This window comes from Momordica charantia, assembly GCF_013281855.1.
Source record: "Momordica charantia cultivar OHB3-1 chromosome 7 unlocalized genomic scaffold, Mcharantia_2.0 BLBB01000007.1, whole genome shotgun sequence".
NCBI lineage: Eukaryota > Viridiplantae > Streptophyta > Magnoliopsida > Cucurbitales > Cucurbitaceae > Momordica > Momordica charantia.
In genome coordinates, this window is record NW_028275165.1 from 826,561 (window position 1) to 850,052 (window position 23,492).

At 31.7% G+C, this 23,492-nt stretch overlaps 2 protein-coding genes across 3 annotated transcripts; one reads left to right on the forward strand and one right to left on the reverse strand.

Annotated features, from left to right (window-relative positions):
- Nucleotides 1-2,148: 2,148 nt before the first annotated feature.
- Nucleotides 2,149-3,539, forward strand: LOC111022569 (uncharacterized). Its single transcript, XM_022299730.2, has 2 exons — nt 2,149-2,585; nt 2,889-3,539. The coding sequence occupies exons 1-2, from the start codon at nt 2,433-2,435 to the stop codon at nt 3,285-3,287; spliced, it is 552 nt and encodes a 183-aa protein (XP_022155422.1). The 5' UTR covers nt 2,149-2,432; the 3' UTR covers nt 3,288-3,539.
- Nucleotides 3,540-5,072: 1,533 nt separating this feature from the next.
- On the reverse strand, nt 5,073-12,017 carry HK3 (histidine kinase 3). Of its 2 annotated transcripts, XM_088126446.1 has the most exons (12): nt 11,640-12,017; nt 10,465-10,968; nt 9,714-9,995; nt 9,267-9,436; nt 8,896-9,108; nt 8,526-8,712; nt 8,378-8,429; nt 8,059-8,288; nt 7,834-7,932; nt 6,262-7,391; nt 5,746-6,103; nt 5,073-5,652 (listed from the first exon to the last, which is right to left on the reverse strand). In XM_088126446.1, the coding sequence occupies exons 2-11, from the start codon at nt 10,861-10,863 to the stop codon at nt 5,839-5,841; spliced, it is 3,027 nt and encodes a 1,008-aa protein (XP_087982572.1). In that variant the 5' UTR covers nt 10,864-10,968; nt 11,640-12,017; the 3' UTR covers nt 5,073-5,652; nt 5,746-5,838. The 2 variants fall into 2 exon arrangements, with proteins under 2 accessions (XP_087982572.1, XP_087982573.1); XM_088126447.1 differs by lacking the exon at nt 10,465-10,968 and having other exon boundaries at nt 11,640-12,016.
- Nucleotides 12,018-23,492: the final 11,475 nt, after the last annotated feature.

The following is a 23,492-nucleotide window of genomic DNA, read 5'->3' on the forward strand; positions in this document are numbered from 1 at the left end:
GTGATTACTATTTAGTATGTTTTTTCTTTTTAATCTTTTTTCTTTTATGATAATCCTTGATTTGCATAATTGACAAATCATTTTGATATTGACTTTTTTCTTTTTAGTACAATATGTTGGGAAAAGGATTTGATCTCACAACTTCTTGATTGGAAGTATATCAGATATTGACTTGTTATAGTCGTAGAAATCACACGTTAATCTAAATATTTGATTGACTATAATAATGGAATTTATATGTATTCAACTTTTTTACAATATTTCTACAATTATTTCTTTTAGTCAACATTTCTATAATACCATCTCAATTGTACTAGATTTTACCCTTTGTGGCTTTTTGATTTCTTTTTATAAAATCTAATATAATTTTTTCTTCATGGTTGTATGGTGTTAGGTATTAACCATTTCAATGTTTTAAATGTCAATGTTAAAGAAATTTCGAGATCTCAATTTTATAGAAATCTTGATAAAATATCGATGTCGAGGGAAATTTTTAAAAAGGTTATAAAAATAAAAAAATTTGTAAAAAAATATTTAAATTGTCAAGTAAGCATTTCAATCTTTGTAAGTTAAAAATGATTAATCTTAATATTATGTCTATATTAGTGATATTTTTCGTATTTTGTCGATTTTTTACAATACTATGAAAAGTTAATTAGCCTCTCATGTTGATATTGAATCTATGGATACATGAAAATGTCGATAGTTGACTAATATTTAATATCCTGCAAACATTCTTATATGGAGAGAAACAACAGTAATTCAATTTTCAAATAACGTGACTTTGATAGATTCTTATTTTGTTATATCATCAATTGCTAGGTCTGCACATAATTGGCACTTGGGCTAAAAATGTAGGTCATAATTCAAGTTTAGTCCGGAGTTTATTTATTTTTTTCCAATAAGTTTCTAAACTTTTCTAAGATGACGTTGTCTATCTAATTTTGTCGATTTGTGTTAAATATGTTCCTGTTAACTCCATCTATTTAACACTTACATTATCGAGTCTCTAAACCTGTTAGATTTTTTTTTTCTTTTTCTTTTCTTTTTTTGAAAAAAAACTGTTATAAATTTAACTCACAAAAAAATCCTTAAATAATTCAACATGTGTTACTTAAGTTTTAAAGTCACAACGTAATAACGATTTATTAGATAAAAAAAATAAAAGTATATGGACCTAATTAGATAGATAAAAATTAAAATCTTAAAAAAATCTAGAATATTTTTTTACAACATATTCTTAATTAGATGAAATTGTGAAAATTGAGGGATCAAACTTTTAATTTAATAACGAAGAACAAAGTAACTTAAGCCATTTTAATTTAATAACGAAGAACAAAATAACTTAAGCCAATTTTTTTTTATGGGATCGATTTCGCTCTCTCTATTAATTGCAGAAATTTTGTTGTGGAATCGGATTCCCTTTGTGTCATTTCTCTGCTATGTGGAAAGATAACCTCGCTGGCTGCTCCGAGTGTTCTTGTCCACGACATCCTCGTCAAGGTCCAATTTCTTGATTCTGTTTCTTTCAATTTTGCACATCGTAATGTAAACTAGGTTGCGGATTTTCTGGCCAAAAAATCCCTTTCTCTGCGATCTTCCTTTTGTTGGTTAACAAACTTTCCCCTCTGGCTTCGTGAACTGGTTAGGGAGAAAGTTGAGTTGTCTTTAAATGCCCACGTGGCCATTTCCTCTTAACGAAGTAACTTTTTTCAAAAAAAAAAAAAAATATATATATATATATATATAATGTAACTAAGGGCATATTTAGAGTGCCAAAATTATTTTTTCTATTTTTTAAAATCACTTGTATATAATGGTAAAATACTACTATTTTGGTGTACCAAAGTCATTTCCAAATGTAATCTAATGTTGTACAATGATATATAAATTGTTTTAGAAATTATAAAATATGATTTTAAAAGAGTCGTTTATTTTTCAAGAATCTAGATAGCCGACATTTTCAAATGCTCCAAATATGAATGATAGTTGTCTATAAAACTAATTGTGAATGCTTAGTTGCACTTGTGTGGCACGATCGATAAATAGGAATCTATTAAAATTTCGAATGGTTCCAACAATACTCTACCATCATCATATCATTTATATAATTTAAATTCATACAAAAATTTTTATTTTTATCAATTTAATATTACGTTTTTATGTTGCTAAAATCACACCCAAAAAAAGTGCAATGTGCAGATTATCCATGTTTTCTGTAGAAACTTTGCCTGTGCAAAAATGTAAAAAACAAACCACTCATCACGTGCCACGTGGACATCAATCCTAATACTACCTGTCACTCTCACAGAGACGGCGAGCCGTGGCGGACTCCATACTTCTGGAAGCCTCAAACCATGGCGGAATTTGATAATTGATACTGCAACAGCGCCATTGAAAAATCCTCGCCTCTCTCCAATCCAAACAGAGCCATGGAGGAAGAGCAACGCCTGGAGCTGATCAACCTCGCCATTAGAAGGCTAATTGACGAAGAGAACAACAACAAAAAATCCTCTGATCGGAGCTCCGTCGGCGATCGCGATGAACCCGACGACCGGACTCTCCTCCGCAACTTACTCTCTCAGGTACGCAACATTCAAAATCCTCCTTATCAAAAAACGTCATTCGATTCAGATTTTCGAGTCATCGCCCTCGTAATGCCCTTGATTTCTTCTCCGTATGTTCGAATTGTGTGTTCTTCTGCATTTTCTTTGATTAAGCACTGGTTAGTCAATTCCAATCTCGTGTCGAGGAAAATAGAGTTCTAATCTGGATTATTCGTCTTCTCCTCGCTCATTTCATTTGAAACCCTCAATAGATTCAAATTCTGTCCCTGCTTCTTTGAGTGTAAATTTGGAAACCAAACTCATTTTCCTCAACACCAACAGATTGAATCACTGAAAGAAGAAGCAGAATCTGAGGAGGTAGAATCTGCGGTAGATACTTGGAAAACAAAAGCTAAAAATTCTGTTAGAGAGGAAATTGTTGATGATGAGTGTAGTAGTAGAGAAGAAATTGTTAGAGAGCTGAAGAAGGTGAAGAGGCAAAACCTTGTAACTCACTGTCTTCTCTCAGTGATGATTGTGGTCACTGTTGTCTGGCAGCTTTCTGAGGTCTCCATTATCTTGAATATAAAAGATAAAATCAACCATCCCTTTAGATCCTTGGGCAGTTTTCTCTCAGGAATTCTGAAACGCCCTAAAACCATTGTTGAGAGTACAGAGAAGAATTCATCAAAACAAGACCATGATGAAACTGCAGTGCTTCCTCATGTGGAATTGCCATAATTTTGGATTTGATGGTGCAGAAAATTGATTGTTCTTAACCATGAAAGGAGATGGGGAACAGAGAGTGAGGTTTTCAAATGCTGATGATGAAGAAACAGGGAGAGATTTGCTTGGAGGAATCCCCACCATTGTGTAATTATTAAATTTGTTTTGTTTTGGTGAAACTTTTTTGGCTTTGCAATTTAGGGGTCAGAGATTTATTTTTGTGATGTAAAGTTCACAAGAACAGAATAAAGAGCCTTTTGATCGTAACCCCTTTTTTTTTCTTCTCCTTTTGGGGAAATGAGTGCTTAGTTTTCAATTCCATGTCTTTTGTTTGTTCTCTATATCTAAAAAAGTTGTTTTTGAAGTTTGCTTTAAAGGAAAACAATTTCTAATTATTTATGTATTTGATGTGATTGACATCCATGGGCAACAATGGTAGCTCTTTTTTGAACCTCTAGCCCATGGAAATACACACAATATTGATACATTTGTAATTCGATACTAATTTTCTTTTTGTAAAGTGGCCCGAAATGTAGGTGACGGGCCAACATATTGCCCTCTATAGTACAACATTTTATGGCAAAATGACTCTTCTAACATTTGTGTACATGCAAAGTGGTAAGAAGTTGCATGCTTCAAAAGAGGCTCAGGTACGGAGACAATAATAAACACTTAATCTCTATCTCCCGGAGGTAAAGAAATTATCATCAATCATTCAAGAACTCCTCAAGCAACTAAAATTTTAAAGGAGTGACACTCTTTTTAGTGTGTCAAAGCAACTTTTGTACTAAAATCAAATTTTGTGAACGAAGAAAAAGATAAACAAAAGTTTATGAAGAATAAACAAGGGGACCATTCTTTTTGAGACAAAGCTTGACTTCTATCGAGTCAGCGTTTGATTGTTACTATTGTGAGGTAATAATATGCTACATGGTACGAGTGAAGTGGCTACCCATGAACGTGAGACTTAGTTGCATATTACGACCTAGTGGAATCTTGTAAGTTCAATTGACTTCATTTAATTTGTCTAAACAACTCTTATAATATGTATTAAAAAAACTCTTATAATAAAATAAAGTTAATAATGAATGAAAATAAAGAATATGCACCTTACAATGTATCTATTTAGTTAGTATTTATAAACAAATATATTCAATTGTTACTATAGTAAAGCAATAATAATAATGTTAAGTAGTTCAAGTCAAATCAGTTACGTAAGAAAATGAGTCAAAGTATCTTAGACTAAATATGATTCAAACAAATATATGTTTTCACGAATTTTAAATTTTTAGTATCACGTATATTAACTTTTACACTAATTTTTTTCTCGATGCATCATTTGATTATCCTCTTTAATTGAGTTAAATCAACAACAATTTTGAAGACTAATAATATCCATTTGATAATGACTTTACTTTTATTTTTCCTATTTCTAAAATTGTATATGTTATTAAAATCATCATCAATTTTTTTTTTTTATAATCCGAAATCGATGTTGTGTGACTTGTATTAGAGGAAGGATATTAACGGCCACCTATTATTGTAATCAACATCACAAAACTCATCCCCGAATAGAAAGAGGGGGAGGTAGAAAACCCCGACTACAACCCACATAAAGCTCAAACCTGAAAGGGAATATCTCCATTCGTCCACAACCCACTATGCCACCACTCAGCTGGTGCACATTGTCAAAATTTATAAACTAAAAAGAAAAAAAAAATTCTAGAGAACTCTATTAAATAGACCAAAATTAAACACTTTTCCCCTCACATTTGATCAAAGAAAGGAAATAAAACCCACTTGAAAAAACTGATGAATGTTGGAAATTTTTATACAGAACACAGACCTGAAGTTGGAAACTGGAATTGTCTGCAGGAAATGTACACTATCAATTTTCTCAAATTTGATAGTGTCAAGTTTTGACCTATTTGTACTTGAGATAAAAAAGTATAAAACAAAATTACCCAAAAAAGAAAAAGAAAAACAAAAGCTAAACTTGTGTGGGTACAAATCAAACATGTTTTTTAATATACAAACCACTTCCTTCCAGTTGCCACACAACATTCTATACCTCTTCCTTTCTTGGCCCTCTGATGATCTTCAACCTGTAGATTATCAAAATTGTGAACTTTCAGGAAAAGTCCATATTGAATTCTGTGGTTGCAAATGAATCCTGGTTTCCTGAGCTTAGTGATAGATATGGAAGGTTATACAGAAGAAATGTAGCAACTTTTCTCATTCGACTCATGTAAACAATCGACGAAAACTCCACCCGACCACTCATGTCTGTCTACTATTTACACTCTCCCACAAAATTTAGGCTTGCCTGGCATAATATGAAGCAATCCGAGAAGTCAACGGGGGGATATCGATCCTCTGACTGCGAAAGACAGAATATGATAGAATAGTTTTATCATTTGGATTCTGAGGAATGTGAAGTGATCAATCAAAATCTTCTAAGTAGAATACTTACTCAGGAGGTAATTCACACCCTTTTAAGCATGCTGTTCGTTTTGTCCTGACGAACAGGCCGATGCCATTGACAGCCACGGAATATATGATCTGTCTATAAAGTTCCATTTGAGGTACTGTGGAAAAATTGAGAAACTTCTCGATAAAGTCGTTCGACTTCGAATGGCTTTGAAACATATCCATCCATCCCATACCGAAGGCATTCCTCGTGTGTAGCCTGGATTACGTCTGCAGTCATGGCCAAAATGGGTACACGCCAATAACACTTATTTTCGTATGCTTCTTTTGATAGCTCTCCAAGTTGAATACCGTCGTTGATATGGTGTTCGATTTCCCGGATTCTTCTTGTAGCTTCAAACCTGTGAGGCAGGACATTAACCACTCAAGAAGTCAACTCATTTTACCATTTATACATCTCTCAATAGTTTGAAGAATTGTAAAGTCAAATTCGAAAGCATTTCTACTGCCACAATTTCTTTGGAAAAGACAAAGAAAAGGGAGGAAGATTATTACATACCCATCCATCTCTGGCATCTGAATATCCATGAAACATGCATCATAACGATGGGGCGGTGTAAGCAGTCGGATTGCATCTCTTCCACTGTTTTCACATACTACATCAGCACCGTACCGTTCTAGAGCACCAGCAGCGACTATACGGTTCACCTTATTGTCATCTACAATGAGAATTTTCCGACCACGGAGTAGATTACGGAGAGAGAGAACAGGAAGCTGAGGATTACCCTTGATCCCGACGCCCATTACTCTGTGAAGTGAGGCAGCAAGCATGCCCGCCCTCAAGGGCTTTAGGATGACTGTGGGAGTGAGTACATCAGAATTTATAGTACTAGCTTTTGAAGAACTAATGGAGCTAGTAAGAAGAAATAGTTTGGGAGGAACGCCATAAGAATTTCTTAAGTTCTTGATAAAGAGATCTGATGTACTGGTATCCTGATCCCAAAGATCTTGCTCAACAAAAATCATATTCATAGTTGTACCACCCACACTCATGTTAGACAGACATTGATTCAAGTCGGACGATGATTCAACATTTATTCCAAGACGTCGGATATGATATCTTGATACCTTGGCCCGAATGGGTCGATGGTCCACAACTAAAGCCCTCATACCCTTAAATTCGGAGGATGCCGAGATGGACGTGGTCTTAATTTGCTGAGATTTGTTATACTCGCTCGAATTGGAAGAGCCATTTGTGAAAACCGCAGTAAATGTGAAGGTAGAGCCGATCTTTGGCACACTCACAAACCCGATCTCCCCCTTCATGAGGCCAACCAAACATTTGCTAATACTCAGACCGATACCTGTTCCCCCATGAGTTCTAGAGATGGATGGTCGAACCTGCATGAAGGGAGTGAAAACACGTGATTGGTCTTCTAAAGGAATACCGACACCTGTATCTTCCACGGATACTATAAGGTTAACAAGGTCCGATGGAGATGGCAGGAAATGACAAGCAGCAGGATCCTCTTGATCAAACGTTCTGAAACCTGTCCAGCTGAGGCGTCTATTGGCAGTAGGATAGCCACTCAAGGTGCTCTTCGTTGAAGACTCGATCTCGAGATCAATTGATTCAATAACCTCCTCGACGAGATTAACTGTGACAAATATGTGTCCCTTCTCTGTGAACTGTCAAATCCAAACACCATGACTTAGCAGCTAAAACAACAACCCAATTCTCAAATACACTGGATTCAAATTTCTACTAACAAAACAGCTAAAACAACAACCCAATTCTCAAATACACTGGATTCAAATTTCTACAAACAAAATTATCTCCACTTGTTTTAAAAAATTTCACCAGTTCCCTTGTGTGTGCCTTTACCAGAAATCACGACATCGGTAGGAGTACGAACAGTTCTCGATATACTCGAGCATTATGTGATTTGTTCTTAAGTTTTTCCATATATACATGGAAGAAACAGAAACAACTTTTGAAAAGCATTTAGCATTGATCAGCAAAAAGTTACCAAATACAGCCTCTTTTTCCTTCTATCAAAGTAAATACAGTGTAGCTCTTTTATCCTATTAATTTCTTGGCAATATAGAAGAAAGAACTTGCATCACTTGCCTTGATTGAGTTTCCCATAAGATTTGTGACGATCTGCCTAAACCTTCCAGGATCACCAATTAGCATCTCAGGAACATTATCTGAGATGAAAACTGCTAGCTGCAGTCTCGACAAAACGACCATGCCGATACGATATGAGAATAGACAATAACAATAACCATATAGATGAGATAACAGAAAAGCAAGAGAAACGGCATGGACAGTAGAATTTGAAGCCTATATTACCTCCAGTCCTTTTTCTTGAGATTTCCCAGAAAAGAGTGACAAAATATCATCCAAAATTGGTCGCAGATTGAACGGTATTGCTTCAAGTTCGAGATTTCCAGATTCGATTTTTGCCTGATCCAAAACCTCATTTATCAGTGATACCAAAGCTTTTCCACTATCTTGTGCAGTTTTAACATAATCTTGTTGAGTCACATCTAGGTCTGTGTCCATAAGCAAATGCAACATTCCTGAAATGTTGGAAGAGCGAGGTGAAATTATTTGAAGAATTTTTAGAAATAAGAGAGCTAAAGCAAAAGATGCATCTATAAATTCTCACCTAGAACACCATTCATTGGGGTTCTGATCTCATGGGAAACAGTTGCAAGGAACTACAAAGGTTTGAAGAACTCTTGAGGCTCAATTCATAGACAAGATATATGTTGAAACATGGTTCTTATCTGTAACTAATCGAAGTAGCCACATACCTGGGATTTGGCAACATCGGCATCTTCTGCTCGTTTCTTGAGTTCCATCATATCGTGATAATCATCCTCCACTTTGGCGATTCGGTTCAAGGCTGCATGGAATATATACCCCAAAAGCAATGCAATGATGAGTACACCAATTGAAGTTGTTATTGCTAACCATGGCCAAGGTTGTTTTTGCTTGAATCTGTGTCAAAAACATAGAATCATTCACCATTCTGCAGTACATACTTTGTTTGATCTCAGCAACTAGAATAAGCCAGATTTAGATCCCATCCCATCAAAGAAAAGGATAGTTTTGTCTTTTCAGGATATACTGATGTCGAGTAAAACGAACCAAGGTGGTGGTTTGTAGTAATTCGTTACATACCTGCATCGCATCTCATGCTTCCTATCTGGATCCCCAAAGTTAAGGGGGCTAATGCGCTGCAACCCATCTTCTGATGTGTCTTTACCATACATGCTGATCGGGTGCGATTGGTTTGTGGTATCGTAAACATTGACTAGGATGGTTTGGTTGCTTGCAAGCTGTTGAAGTAACTTCTCCACCAGCGACTCGATATCAAAAACTCCACCAAGATACCTGTTTGACAAGTAGAGTAGTTGGTTACAGATTCTAAGAGGCTGCATAACACCTGACCCATCTTTTCATGTTAGGTTTAAGTTTTAAAAAGGTTTCAGATTTCACAAGATACATTGCATTGTTTCGCATCAAGTTCAATCATCAGAAAGAAGACATACCCATCTGTAGCTTGAATCCTCTCATTTGGAGTAGCATTTGAGGGAAGATCTCTCTTGTAGACAGCAAATGTAAGTATGACTCCGAGACGATTTGTTTTGATTAGCCTGAATGGGGCAGTTAAGACTCCCTTTCCCGATGCTCTAGCACGTAATACATTTTTACGGTCTTCCTGATCATCCCAATAATTCAGTATTAAATATTGTGCTTTAGAACTGAGAAAATAATTTAGTATGGCATCGCGAGTTAGAAGCTCAAAACTTTTAAGAACATACTGAAAGTGTATGCCTACCAAAAGCAGGGCCATTTCGGCTAAAAGTATCAGGATCAAAAGAGAAAGATAGAAATGAGAAGACTATTTGAAAACAGATTGTCCACTTTGGTCCAGCACAAGATAATTGGAATCTCACTGACATGGAAAGGTTCCAAAAGATAAGAAAGGATCTCACCTTTCCCGACAGCATATCGAGAGAAACGACATGAGAAATAGTATCCTGCGCGAAGATTACAGGAGCATATTCTTCTTGGGTGGGCGATGGCTCCAGGGCTTCTGGAGCATAGTCATCTTCGTGAACCGGACTTTGTTCGATTTTGTCCATCCTTTTGATCGTCCAGCCCTGTTGCTTCTCGAAATGTTCTCTTTCCGAATGGAGCACCCTCACCGCATATGCCACACCACTCGTAAGAGGCCTCTCAAAAGCAGTTCTTTCTGTGTACCTCGCAAAGGTCCTCTGTATGTCTGAGAGTTAGTCTTTGTTCATTGCACAATACATATCAAACTTCAAAAGAAACACAGTTTTGTTCCATGAAAAACACCAAAAACCAAACTCCACCACGACACAGCACATTAACCCAAAACAGAACATAGATGATTTCAGACTTTATACCTCACGACTAGCAACTATACATCTATAAACTTGTTATGATCTAACTCCAAATTCCTTCAATGTTTATATTGTTCATAGTATAACTAAACCTTGGATGGAAGGTAACAAGTAATAACTGTGATTAGATTACAACATACTCTTTTCTTTTTAGGTACAACAAATAGGGTGGAAGATTCAAACTTAGGATCTCCTAACCAGAGACAGGTGTCAATTATCGTTAAGCTAAGTTCAGCTCAGAGCGGGGTGGGTGGGGGAAAGAGAGAGAAAGAGCAAAATAGAGAGATGAAAGGATATATATTTGTTGTTGTTGTACCTGATCTATAGCAGATGGGTTTTTGCCATGATGGAAGGTGGAGATGAGAATGGACATTGCTTGAATATGATTCATGCTGACATTAAACTGGTCTTGAAGCATTCTGGCCCTCTCATCACACATGCTTCCCAAGGTCTCTTTCCTCTTCTCAGTGGCTTGTGAGCTCATGTAGTGGAAGATCCATAAAGAAGCCAAAGTCCACCCAATAACCCACCCCAACAAAAGCCTTCTCCACCATGTTTTTCTGAACTTCTTGGATCCAATATACTGGTAGTACTGGTGATGGATCTTGCAGCAGTTCCCAATTACCTTCCCCCACAGTTGCAGCCATATCTTCCCTCCCCCACCAACCAAACCAGCCTTAGTTTCCATAGCTCCACCATTAATGAACCAGTTCATGGAAATCAGCCACAAAAACTACTACTACTCATCAACATAGCATCAAAATTAGATGCCATAACCTTGAGCCAGACTCCAAATACATGGAACCATACTCACCAAAACCTGTAGCCGACACAAATAAACTCGACAAAGTGACCAACGTGAGGTGGGTCTGACCCTCTTTCCTAAAACCCAGTTACAAGTTCGAGAGAGAGAGAGAGAGAGAGCAGAGAGACCCACTATCAAATCTACAGGGAAATGTCTGGTTAAACCCAACACTTAGAAATGGGGAAATTTGAAAAAACAATCCAAACTCAGGGTAGTTTGAAGGATGGTGATGATGAAGAAGAAGAAGAAGAAGAAGGTGAAAAAAAAAAAAAAAAAAAAAAGCAAACTGCAGATTGAAAATGATTGCGAGGGTATGGGAAGAAGATGCTTTCTTATCCAGGCAGGCCCAGATGGGTTGAAAACAAGAACGCTATAGGAAGAGCCAAAAATTTCTTTGGATTGGGGATAAGAAATTCACGTACATACAAAAAAGAAGCCAGAAAAGAATCCTAAGATTCTCTCAACTTCTAATACTTAAAACAGAATTTGGGTTTTATCCTGTAGCTGCCCACCAAAACCCAGAAGAGAACCAAGGAATTATTGGTCCAAACAGAACCCCCAAAAAGATTCCCAAACTTAGTTATTCAGAAACAAGGAAGAGAGCAATCCCAAATCCTTTTAAAAATTAGAGAAACAAAGCATTTGAATCATGTGGGTATCAATGTTTGAGCCTTGAGAAAACCAACCTGTGAAGATGTATAGAGCAGAGGGGCATTAGAAGGATCAAAGATGGCTGTGGAAGTTGCAGCTGCAGAAGAAAAGCAAAACCCAAAAAAGAATGAACTCATGGACGCTGAGGAGAAAGAAAGAAAGAAGAGAAGAGGGAATGTGTAACATGAGAGAGATTTAAGTAAAAAATGGGCACTTGGGAGTTGGGACTTTCTCCCCCATTATCTCTCTATCCATTTCTTTCATCCATCCACTCAAAATTATGCAACCCTTTTTAGAGATGGAAATAGAGTCCCAAAACAAAACAAAACAAAAACAAAATGAAATGAAATGAAATTACATCATATATCATCATGAGCTAAAGAGTAGAAAAGCCATAGTCCCACTCATCAAACAAATTAGTGCTCTCTCTCTCTTCTCTCTCTCTCTCTCTATTTCTATTTCTCTCTAACTTTGCTATCTTTGTTCACATCCTTATCCATTTCATCCATCCATACCACAATCCAGAGCATGCACAATTTCTACACGCCAAGTCCTTCTTGCAATGCTGTACTTTTTGTGGACGAAAGTACCCTTTCTTGGGAGCAATATTACGGACTAACCTCCATTAGAATGTACCTTCCCCTCCCCTCCCCTTTTGCAATAGTTGTTCTAGATTTAATTAAAGTTTGTATGCTCACTTCAAAACCAAATTTGTATGATTCAAAGTTAAAAAAATATAAAAATAAAAAAGCTTTTAAAAATGGGATATTCTCACTTCTTTGAGTTTAAGGAAATTAAAGCCTATTCTGAAACTTTCTAATATGAACTTTGTTTACATTTAATGTAGTGTTATGGTAAAGAAAAAAAAAAGTATCTTCTTAATACATAGATTTATAGGTGTTTGGAAGGTGTTTGAGGTATGGATTCAACATATTAAGCTTGAGAACGTTAAGTATGAGAAGTTTAAGAGAATGATGTAAGAAGTCTAAGTTTAGGAAACCTCTATTACAAGTATAAGTTTAAGAATCTTCACATCTTGGAACGCATTATTCTTAAAAATGAGAGAGATATTTTCGCATCTTAATTCGAATTAGAAAATGACTGGAGAGGGGAAATGTTTTTTTTTTTTGGCATCTAGAAAATAGATCCACAATTGAGACTATAGAACATATAGCTTAACTACAGCGTCGGAGGTTCAAATCTTTCCTCGCACACAAGTTTAGAAAAGTTGAATGAAGGAGCAGGGCTAAGAGGAGGAGTAAGTTGAAGTACTAATGAAAACTGTGAATTTATTCATAAACTTGATGCTTGATAAATCTACGGGACAAACATAGGTTTACCATCTTAAACCAAATCCACGCCGAACAAGGATAAATCCAAGATAGAACAAGGTGAAAGGGTAAAATTGTCATTTGAAAAGTGTAAATTGAAGACAAGAAGTCGCAATAGTGGCAAAATGGTAATTAAAGCAAAAAGCCATGGGGGAAAGGGCTTGTCACGAAGTGATTAGGCCATCACTACTGCATTACATTACCCACTTTTTTTTCTCTCCTTAAAAAAAAGGTATTTTATTATACAATTTTCTTTTTTTAATTGCGGTGGTTCTGTGGGGCCCGCATGATGGGAACAGTTCTGACAGGGACACCACCCACGTCAGCGCACCGGTTCTCACATATGGAACCAATCAGGTCGTCCTACGTGTCCCAAAGAGTATGGCTAATCTGCCACGTGGCTTATTCCGGAGGGGCAAAGCATTAAATTTTAATATAAATTTAATGAAGAGCATCCCTGTCCCACACGTGTACCGCGACTTCGACAACCTTGTCGGCTCCGCTCTACACATTATTTCTTACAATTTTCTCTCTCTCTTTTTTTAATTTTTTATTGCGTAAGAAAAAAGTCCTTCCTACGTTTACAAATAAATATTCCAGTAATTCTATCATTTATTCTTTGCAGATCAGAGACCTAAATATTAGAAACAATATTTTAAAAATTTAACGACTCAATAAATAACCTATTAAAAACAATTCTTTGTTTTTATTTTTGAACTTTATAAAAACAAACGCTCTTGGTTTTTGTCTTTTATTTTATCTTGTTGTCAATTATTTAGGGCTAAATTACAAGAGGTACTCGTGAATTTTGCATTTTGTTTAAAAAATATTTCCATCATTTCAAAAATTTCAATTACTAGTTTTAACATTTTATAAATATTTTTAAAATATCTTTGACCAAATATTCACTAACGTTGTAAAATCTAAAACAGCATAAGACGTAACAATTAATGTCCTAGAGTTTACTTTCCTATTGTCTGCTTAATTTGTCCTCATCCCCTTTTTTCTTCCACATTCACTCTCTATCCAAACAATCTTCCACGTTTTTTTCCTTTTTGATATTCGTGAGTATCCGGACCAGTTTACGCGCATTTCGACTAATCTCACGAGACAACCGTCTGACCTTACAATATTTGGTGTCGGGAAACACATAGGAATTATTAATTCCTAAGGTAGGTGGCCATTATGAGGTTTGAACCATGATGACGGTACATTACCATGTTATTCCATATTCTACCATATTAATTTTCCATTCAAAATATATAATCTTCATGAAAAGTCAATATAGTATTGGAAATAAGGAATATTTTTGAAATAAATGACAAAGCTTAGAGTTTTTTATTTTTTCTTATTTTGATTATTGATTTAATAAAGGACTGATATGATATTGAATGTGTGTATTACGATCATATATAGTGACGGTACATAAGTTAAGCGAGTCAAATAGTAAAAGTTGAATATTAAATTTCTAAATATGAAAAAATTGTTGCTCAAACTAAAACATTTCATATCATGATGTCAACATATTATATATCATATTTATGTACTAAATAATTGTCAAAATAATAAATGAGAATGATAAATTTCAAAATAATTGGACTAAAAATAATCCTTTCAAAATTAAATTACCAAAATTGAATGAACTTGAAAATTTAAACATCACTGACCTTCATATTATATATAAATCTTTTTTTAAAAGTATTATGAAAACTCGGACATCATGATTAAAAACTATTTATGTATTTAGAAAAACTTTATTAATTAATGCACGTCGTAGTAACTTTATTTTCTTTCTAGAAAAATAAAATTATATAAAGATAAAATAAAAAGACGGCAAAAACAATAATTTCAAAAGAAGATTCATATAATAATAATAAAGAAAACTTAATATTACCTGGTGAAGTGAACCGATGAATCTCCTGTTTCATTTTCTCTCTCTTCTCTCTCTCTCTCTCTCTCCTCGGCGTAATGATTTCTTTGTAACGAAGAGAGATATTTGAGGCCCATTTTCTTTTACTTTCTCTCAGGTATTTGTTTGGTTGCCGAGAAAATCAAACTTTTCACAAGGATTCAAAATAATAATAATAATAATAAAATAATATTTTCTTCCCCATGCTCTCAACCTTATTTTACCATAAAAATATTCATTTTTGTCTTTATACTTTTAGCTTTTGTTCATTTTAATTTTCGTACGTTGAGAATGTTCGTTTTAATCCCTATACTTTTAAAAAATGATCATTTTAATCCCTCTTTATAAAATTTTAAGGCAAATTTTACGTATAATGGAAACTCTTTAGTATAAAAGTAATGTTTACATTTTAAGAAATATATTGATTGTAATGTCGTATTGAAATTGTAATAGAAAAAAGAGATTAAAAATAAGATGAAGGAACCAAAATGATCCATTTTAAAAATACAGGAACTAAAATGAATATTGTAAAAATATAGGAACTAAAATAAATCAAAATTGAAAGTACATGAACCAAAATAAACATTTTAAAAATAAATTGGTCAAAATTAACTCAGGCTAAAATTACAAGCATAAAAAAAGTATTTAAAAAAAAAGTTGATTTTTATAACAATATAAATACATTAACAATAATTACTATGCCCTCATTTTAAAAGATGATGGAGGCCCACCAAGCAGCCCATTGGATTCTTTTACTGGGCCCAGTGGGACCCACTACTCTTCTTCTTCTGCAAGTTTTTTTTTAATTTTTTAATTTTTATTTTTTGAAATTCTGCTGACATGGTGGTTCTATAGCTGCTTGCCGCCATGGACGAGAAAGAGAGAGAAAGTTGTGAACAATACATCAATATCTAAATTTAAGTTCGATCAAGTGATCTGCTGCTACCCATATGTCTCGTGATAATAAAAATATATTGTTCTTAAATATATTAAGATTCAGTCTCCAATTCAGATTTCGTCGACCAATCCTTTCTTATTCACATATTTGTTGAAGGAGTTTCTTTCGTAATACCTTCAATCAGAATAAAAAATATCGGATCTCCACCTATACAAAAAGGTTGTTGATAAAACTCTAAACACGTGAAATAACGAAATAAAGAACATATCAAAGAAGCATGGGACGAACTTCTTTTTGCCTCATATTTTAACTTTATGAGTTGGAAGTTAAAATCATATTTTAGTCAGTGAACTTTATCTACTCTAGTTATTCGTATCTAACTAAGAGAGAAATATAGGGATAGAGAGATTATTCATAATTAAAAATAATTAGATGTTTATTGGTTACACTTATCTTTTACTTACCATGTCAAACTTATAATAACTGGGAGAGAGAAATGCAAAAAAGAAAAAAAAAATTGTTTTTATGTTTTTCAAAGAATTTAAAAAATATCAAATTTTTACTAATGGTCAATACGAAAATAAGTATTGATTGGTAACCGCCTAAATATGGTTATTTATAATTTAGGCTTAAATCATAGTTTAATTGACATTAAGTTTTATATTTACAATCATAAAAGCTGCTTATATAGGTTTTATACAAGCGGAGAGGGAAAATTGTCTGATGAAACTGCAGATTTTTTGGTATATCATATTCATGTATTGTAACGGTATTGTATCCCTTAATTTGTCGCAATTCAAGAAATATATAACAATAAAATACTGAAGAATTGTAGTTTTTCTCTAATTTATCCTCTTCAAATTTTTTGAAATAAAAAATCATAAATATTACCCTCAAATGTTGCTGTCTCTGTTTCTATAGGCATTTGTGATCATGATTATATATAAGTGAAAAAAAAAACTTTGAAAAGGTTATTAACAATAGTTGGGATTTCTTGTTAAAAAAAAAGAACAATAATTGGGATTAAATCATATTTTAGGTCTAAACCCTAATTTTTTATATATACTAATTTTGTTTTAGTTTTTAAGCTATGATATTTTAGTCACTTAATTTTTAAATTTACTGTTTTAGTCTTTAAACTTTGCGTAAAAGATGATTATAATGTTTATATAGTTACTCATTTGACAAGAATCTAAATTTGTTTGAAAGCTCAATAATTAACCTATGATATATAGCTTCATTTAATATTTTAATTTCTTTTTGTCTTCCTTCCTTTACTCTGTCGTCTCCTCTGAATATATTAATTGAATTGTTGATTTATATATAATCATATTAATTATAAATAATTAACAAACTATTTCTTAGTATCATCAATTTTTTTTCGGTTACATGTTATAGCCAAATTTATTATTTCATCTTCCGTTCTAAATCATTGATTCACCGTAATTGACATATACCTCCAACCAAAACAGATTCGATTTTTGTTTTTCAAAAACCATTTTGAAATTTATTTTTGTTTTTCCGCAGGGTCGGGTCCCAAAAATAGGAAATGTATGTCCGGACCTTGTACCCGTCCCTGATTCCATTTTTTAAATAATTAATATATATTCATTACTCTTTTTTATACTTAAAGTATAAAAATAATTAAAAACAATTATAAAACCGATAATTTTTCTCGAGAACATCTCTCGGACCCAAGAACGAGGTGGAGATGGAGACTAAAAATTTTCAACGAATACGAGAATAGGGAAGAGCATCCTCACTCGCACCCATACCATTGTCATCTCTACTCTACATAAAATTTTCTCTCTCTAATATATATTTTCACTTTTATAACTTTTTAAAAACAAAAAACTAAAAATGGTTACCAAACATATTTGATTTTCTGTTTTTAAAAAACAAAAAACAAAAAATGATTATCAAACATATATGGTTTTTAAAAGAAAAAAACAAAAATGGTTATTAAACGGACCATTAATTGTAGAGCTTTTATGGAACATGATCTTGAAAAGAAAATTTTAGCTTGTTAATATAAATAGTTTCTATCTCGAAATTAATTTCCTATGTGTTTACTTGACAATTAAATATATAATAGAGTCAAATAGTTTATGTCATGAGATTAGGCGAGTTGCGCGCAAACTGATTTGGACTCTCACGAATATATATAACAGTTTCTATCTATTAATTCTTTTTTATTGTCAAAGCGAGTATAGTTTAGCGATAATTGACATATATCTCCAAAGAATCCACCACATGTTGTACTTAAAAAAGAAAAAAAAAATTCTTAACCATATTTGAAAAATATGGAATAAGATTAGTTCACTCATATGTATTTCCATTTCGAAGACTTAAAATAAAGTCATTCTTTATATGTCCGTACCACCAACCATCATTAAATTGACTTCTAAATTATAAATTGCTAATTTAATTTACACTAAGGAGTTTAAATCTTATTTTAGCTTTTAAAATTTCAGGTTTATCTTTTTTTTTTTTTGGGAAAAATATCGAAATTATGAACATTGTATATTAATTTTTACCAAAAATTAATTTTTAATTTCACCACATTGTACCTTAGACTTTGATGAATGTTGCAATATTCACCTTAAACTTTAAAAAGTGTTGCAAAATTTACTCTATAATAAATATGTATTTAATAAATTATAAAACATATGTTTTATAAAAAAATGATATTAGATTGTTTTTTTTAATATTGAAATTGGTAAATTTGTGCATTAATAAAACTTAAATTGTGTCAAGTTTAATTTTCATTAAATACGTGAGTTTTTTACATTATTTTTTTGTTAAAATTAGTTGGTGAATTAGTGAAAATTGAATGGAAGGTAAAAATTGTAACACATCGTCTAAGTTAGGTTCCATTTGATGAAATTGAAATTTAAGGTAGAAATGGGTACAATTGATCAAATTTAGGGGTAAAAATGAATTCTTTCCTAATTTTTTTTTAATCTCTAAACTTTGCGTGAAAACATTTCAAAATTCGACAGTTATTATGCGAGTGACTTCAAATATTTTTCCAGGTTAAACGTCTACTCGTGCCTATACAAATTAATCAAACTTGATACCTCTAACCCACCATTTGTTGCTCCAAATACTAGTATACCTAGACATTTACTAAATCTTTGGTTCTTTAACGTAATTGAACATTCATAATGTCTAATTGTAGTCGATGAAGTTTCAAGGTATAACCATTTTTGGCCTCAACAATATTCTACAATCAATTTTATAGCACACATTAACATTGTGATTTCGAATATGAGGTATTAACGTGTTGATATGGATATTTTTTATTGGTCGAATTGTTAGGTGAGAGGGACGATGTTGAGGACAAAACAATGTTAAGGATCAAAATAATTATTTTTTTAAAAGTCTACAAATGAAAATAGAAAATTTGAAGTTTTAGAGACTACAAAATAAGTCTACGGGTTCAAGAACCAGAATAAAATTTTAACATAATTAAGATTTAAATACTATTTTGGTCCCTGTATTTTTTGTTTTGTTCATTTTGGTTCATGTATTTTCAATTTTTGTTCATTTTAGCCCACGCACTTTTGAAACGTCCATTTTGGTCGGATTTGTAATATTTTAACACAAAATCTACCTACAATGAAAATCATTTAATACAAATTTATGGCTACACTATTTCAAAAATTTTAGTGAACAAAGTATCATATTTTTTTATATCCGTGAGTGTCCGAGTCAGCTTACGCACACCTCGATTAATCTCACGGGGCACTGTCTGACCCTACAACATTTGATATCGGGAAACACATAGGAATTACTAACTAATTCCTAAAGTAGGTGCTATCATTGGGTTGAACCCGTTTCCTCTTAATTAACCCTAATCCATTTGGTGTAAGTAGAGTATCATATTAAAACTATAGTCAAGAAATAAGATTAAAATAATGAAAATAAAATGATAAAGTAGTTATTTTTTTAGAAGTATGGAAATCGAAACATTTTGAACAAAAAATTAAAAAGGTAAAAATCGAAATAAATATTTTAAAAGCATAGGGACCCAAATCAACGAAGGTCGAAAACATAGAGACAAAAAAAATATTTAAATCTATAATTAATTATGTATATATTTAATTTGAGGTTAGGCTCAGTTGCATATAGACAAATTAATAAACGTTAAAAATGTTGCCTAAGTTTTTCTCAAAACACGTCCTTATTTTTTTTAAACCAATAAAAATTTCGAAATATTTTTTTAAAAGTCAGATTCTAATATTTAAAATTTTCTGTTTAAATCAATAACTTTTCTTACAAATCCAAAACTTTTTTTTTAATCCATCTAAAAGGACAAAAAATGTTTACATTCATTCTCCCTCTAGAAATATTTAATTATTCTTATAGGTCGGCAATGGTGGTGGTTAGGAAATTTGGCATATTGTTATTTAATTAATAAAAATGATGAATTTACAAACAAGGTGTTATTAAAAAAAAAAAAGTTGACAAAATAATTAAATATTTTATTAATTAAGGAATTTAAATGTACACAATATAGAGCCAAAATTCCCTAGCTTTTGAATAATTCAAACCTAATTAAAGAGTTTTTCCCCATAAAGTAATGATGGGAAAAACCTACTTTTTGTCTACTCTCTTCAACTTTACTGTAAAATTCAAAGTGCTTACTATTCTAATTTTTTTTAGTCATTTAAAACTCTCATAATTATTTTATTTTACTCCCTAAAATTTTAATATACATATTTTAGTTCTTAATTTTTTAAAACTTGTCGTCCTCAGAATTTAGTTAGGTACTGTTTAATAAATAGATAATGGACTTCAAATATGTGACGTGATATCGAACCCAATTTATTATTTTTTTAATTTAGAAATTTTGAAAAGTTCAAATGATCAAAATAGAATAAATCCCAAGATTCGTTTCTAGTATTAGAAATAATACGTTCAAGTTAGAAACCGACCAATTCGACCATTCGTCCTTGAAAATGTACTTGATATATAAATTAGCTAATATTAAACATGATCCCCAAATGAAGCTTACCCCCATGATTTATGGTGGCTGTTCCCTTCCTTTGGTCTTCTTCTTTTTAGTCAAATTTGGCCACTAGATAAAATTTATCCTATTAATTCTTTCAATTATTTCAACTCGAAGATAGCAAAATTACTCAAGACATTATTAAAAAAAAAACTTACTTAAACATTATATACATATGTCCTAAAGGTTATAGATTCGAATCTACAGTACTACGTATTTTTTAGATACATATACATATCATTTTTCTTATATATAGAAATATGCTTACAACGACAAATTTTAATTTGAAATTAAAAATTTGGGAGATTTGTTGTATCTTCCTTTTTTTTAACAGCATGTAGAGGTGAGGATTTGAATCTCCGATATTTCAATAGAAGATACATGTCTTAACTAATTGAGATAGACTTAGATTTGGTATTTTATATTGCACTTCTTTTTGTTCAGTCAAAACGTCCTTGGTGAAACAATATTTTTGGGTATTAATGGGAAGAAATTGAAACTTAAAATTTTTAATTATATTAAATTTTAATTCTTTGACTTTTGAAATTATATTAAACCACTATTTTATTCTCAATGAATTACATGAAAAATTTGATAAAATAATTGTAAAAGAAAAACACACACATATATATATATATAATATATATATATATATATTATTAAGGAAAAAAAAACCAATATTTGTGTGTGTGAGGGAGGAATTTTCTATTCAATGTGGATATAGAAAAGGACCTTATAATAATGATTAGCTTCCTCTAAAGCAAACTTTAATTGGTGATTAATAAATTAATTAATTAAGCATACTTATCTCATTACCATAAACTTTTTTAATCAATTTTTTTTCCTAATGTTAAAGTATATTTCTTGTCCTTGTACTTTACCACTTTGTGTCAATTTTTTCTTAGGTCATGCTACTTTATTTAAGTCTTATCAATAGTTTCTACTCTCCTTGTTTTCTCAAAATAATAATAATAATAATAATAATAATAATAATAATAATAATAATAATAATAATAATGTATAGAAATCCACTATCCTTGAATTGATTGAATTTGGATGAAAATTTTAACATAAAAAAAAAAGATAGTAAGTCCATATCAATTTGGTAAATAAATACAACTAGCATGGTAAAAAAAAAAAAGTCTAGGTCAATTTCGTTAAAATTAATAATTTGTTCAATATCACCATTCAAATCGAGGAATGATAATTCAAACCAACTACACTTCAAAACAAATATTTAAATATTATTTTTGTCAACGTTACTTTCGACTTTGGTATATTTTGATCCATATACTTTCAAAACATTTATTTTGGTTAATGTTATTTTAAAAAGTGACTATTTTGACCAATTTATTTCTTATCTCATTTTTTGGTTCACAATTTCAATACGACGTTATACTCAATATATTTATTGAAATATAATCATATCTTTGTATTTAATGGTTTCATTTTATATAGAATTTGTTTTAATTTTTAAAAATATATGAACTAAAATTGTCACTTTCAAAATCACAGGGATTAAACACATACATTTAAAAACTACAAGAACTAAAATAAACAAAAGTTGAAATTATAAGAACCAAAATGAACTAAAGCTGAAATTATAGGAGTCAAGATAGTATTTAAACCTAAAAAAAATTACAAAAACTTTTAATTAGTTGAACTATGTTCCATCCACATCAAAATTAATAAACAATTTACTAATAAACAGGGACTATTATTTAAATTGACCAAAGTATATGAATCGAAATAAAAATTTTAAAATTGTAGGGACTAAATTAATAAAAAAAACAAAATATATGGATTGAAAAGTAAATTTTAGAAGAGATTATGGGATAGCACCACCCACCCCACGTCCCTCTCTTTAAAATTTTAGAACCTAAGAACATGTTCTCATGAACAGAATAATTAAAGCATTTTAAACATCTCTTAACCAAACCAAGCATCACTCCTTACTTTTTTTTTTAAATGGAATTCTCTTTTTCATTTATTAATAAAAAATTTGGTTTGAAATCCTATTTTGAGTCATTTTTTTAGTCCAATAAATGTGGGAATAAATTATTGAACCTCACACATTTTGAAAATAAGCAATATGCCTTCGGTCATGCTCATTTTGGCCATTTTGAGTCATTTAATTTCGAAGTTGACTATCTAATCCTAAAATTAAGAGAAAATTTTAAATGGTACTTATTCTTTATTAATATTAAAATTTTAAATGTTGTTGTCGATGAGAATGTTGAGATCTCAATTTTATTGGAATTTTGATGAAAATATTGATAACATGTAGATGTCGATATGGATTTTTCTAGGAAAATTATTAAAAATTCATAACAAATATTTAAATTAGCAAATAAAGATTTCACCATTTCTAAATAAGTTAATATTTATTAATATTAATATTATGTGTATGTTGTTAATATTTCGTAGATACTTTTTATATTGTGTTGATTTTTTGCGATACTATGAAAATTTCGATTCATTCATTATGTCGATATTGAAACTATTGTCATATAGAAATCCTGATGGAAATGTTGACACACTCTTGAACTTCCGACCTTGAAAATAAAAAGTACATATTAATTAACGCTAAACTACGTTCAAGTTGACAAAAATAAACCCATTAAAATACTAATATACTAATATTTGACCATTACTAATTGTGTTAACGTCAGTCAAAACGAGTATAGTTCAGCGCGGTAATTAAATATATATCTAACTAAGCCACCCCTCATGTTG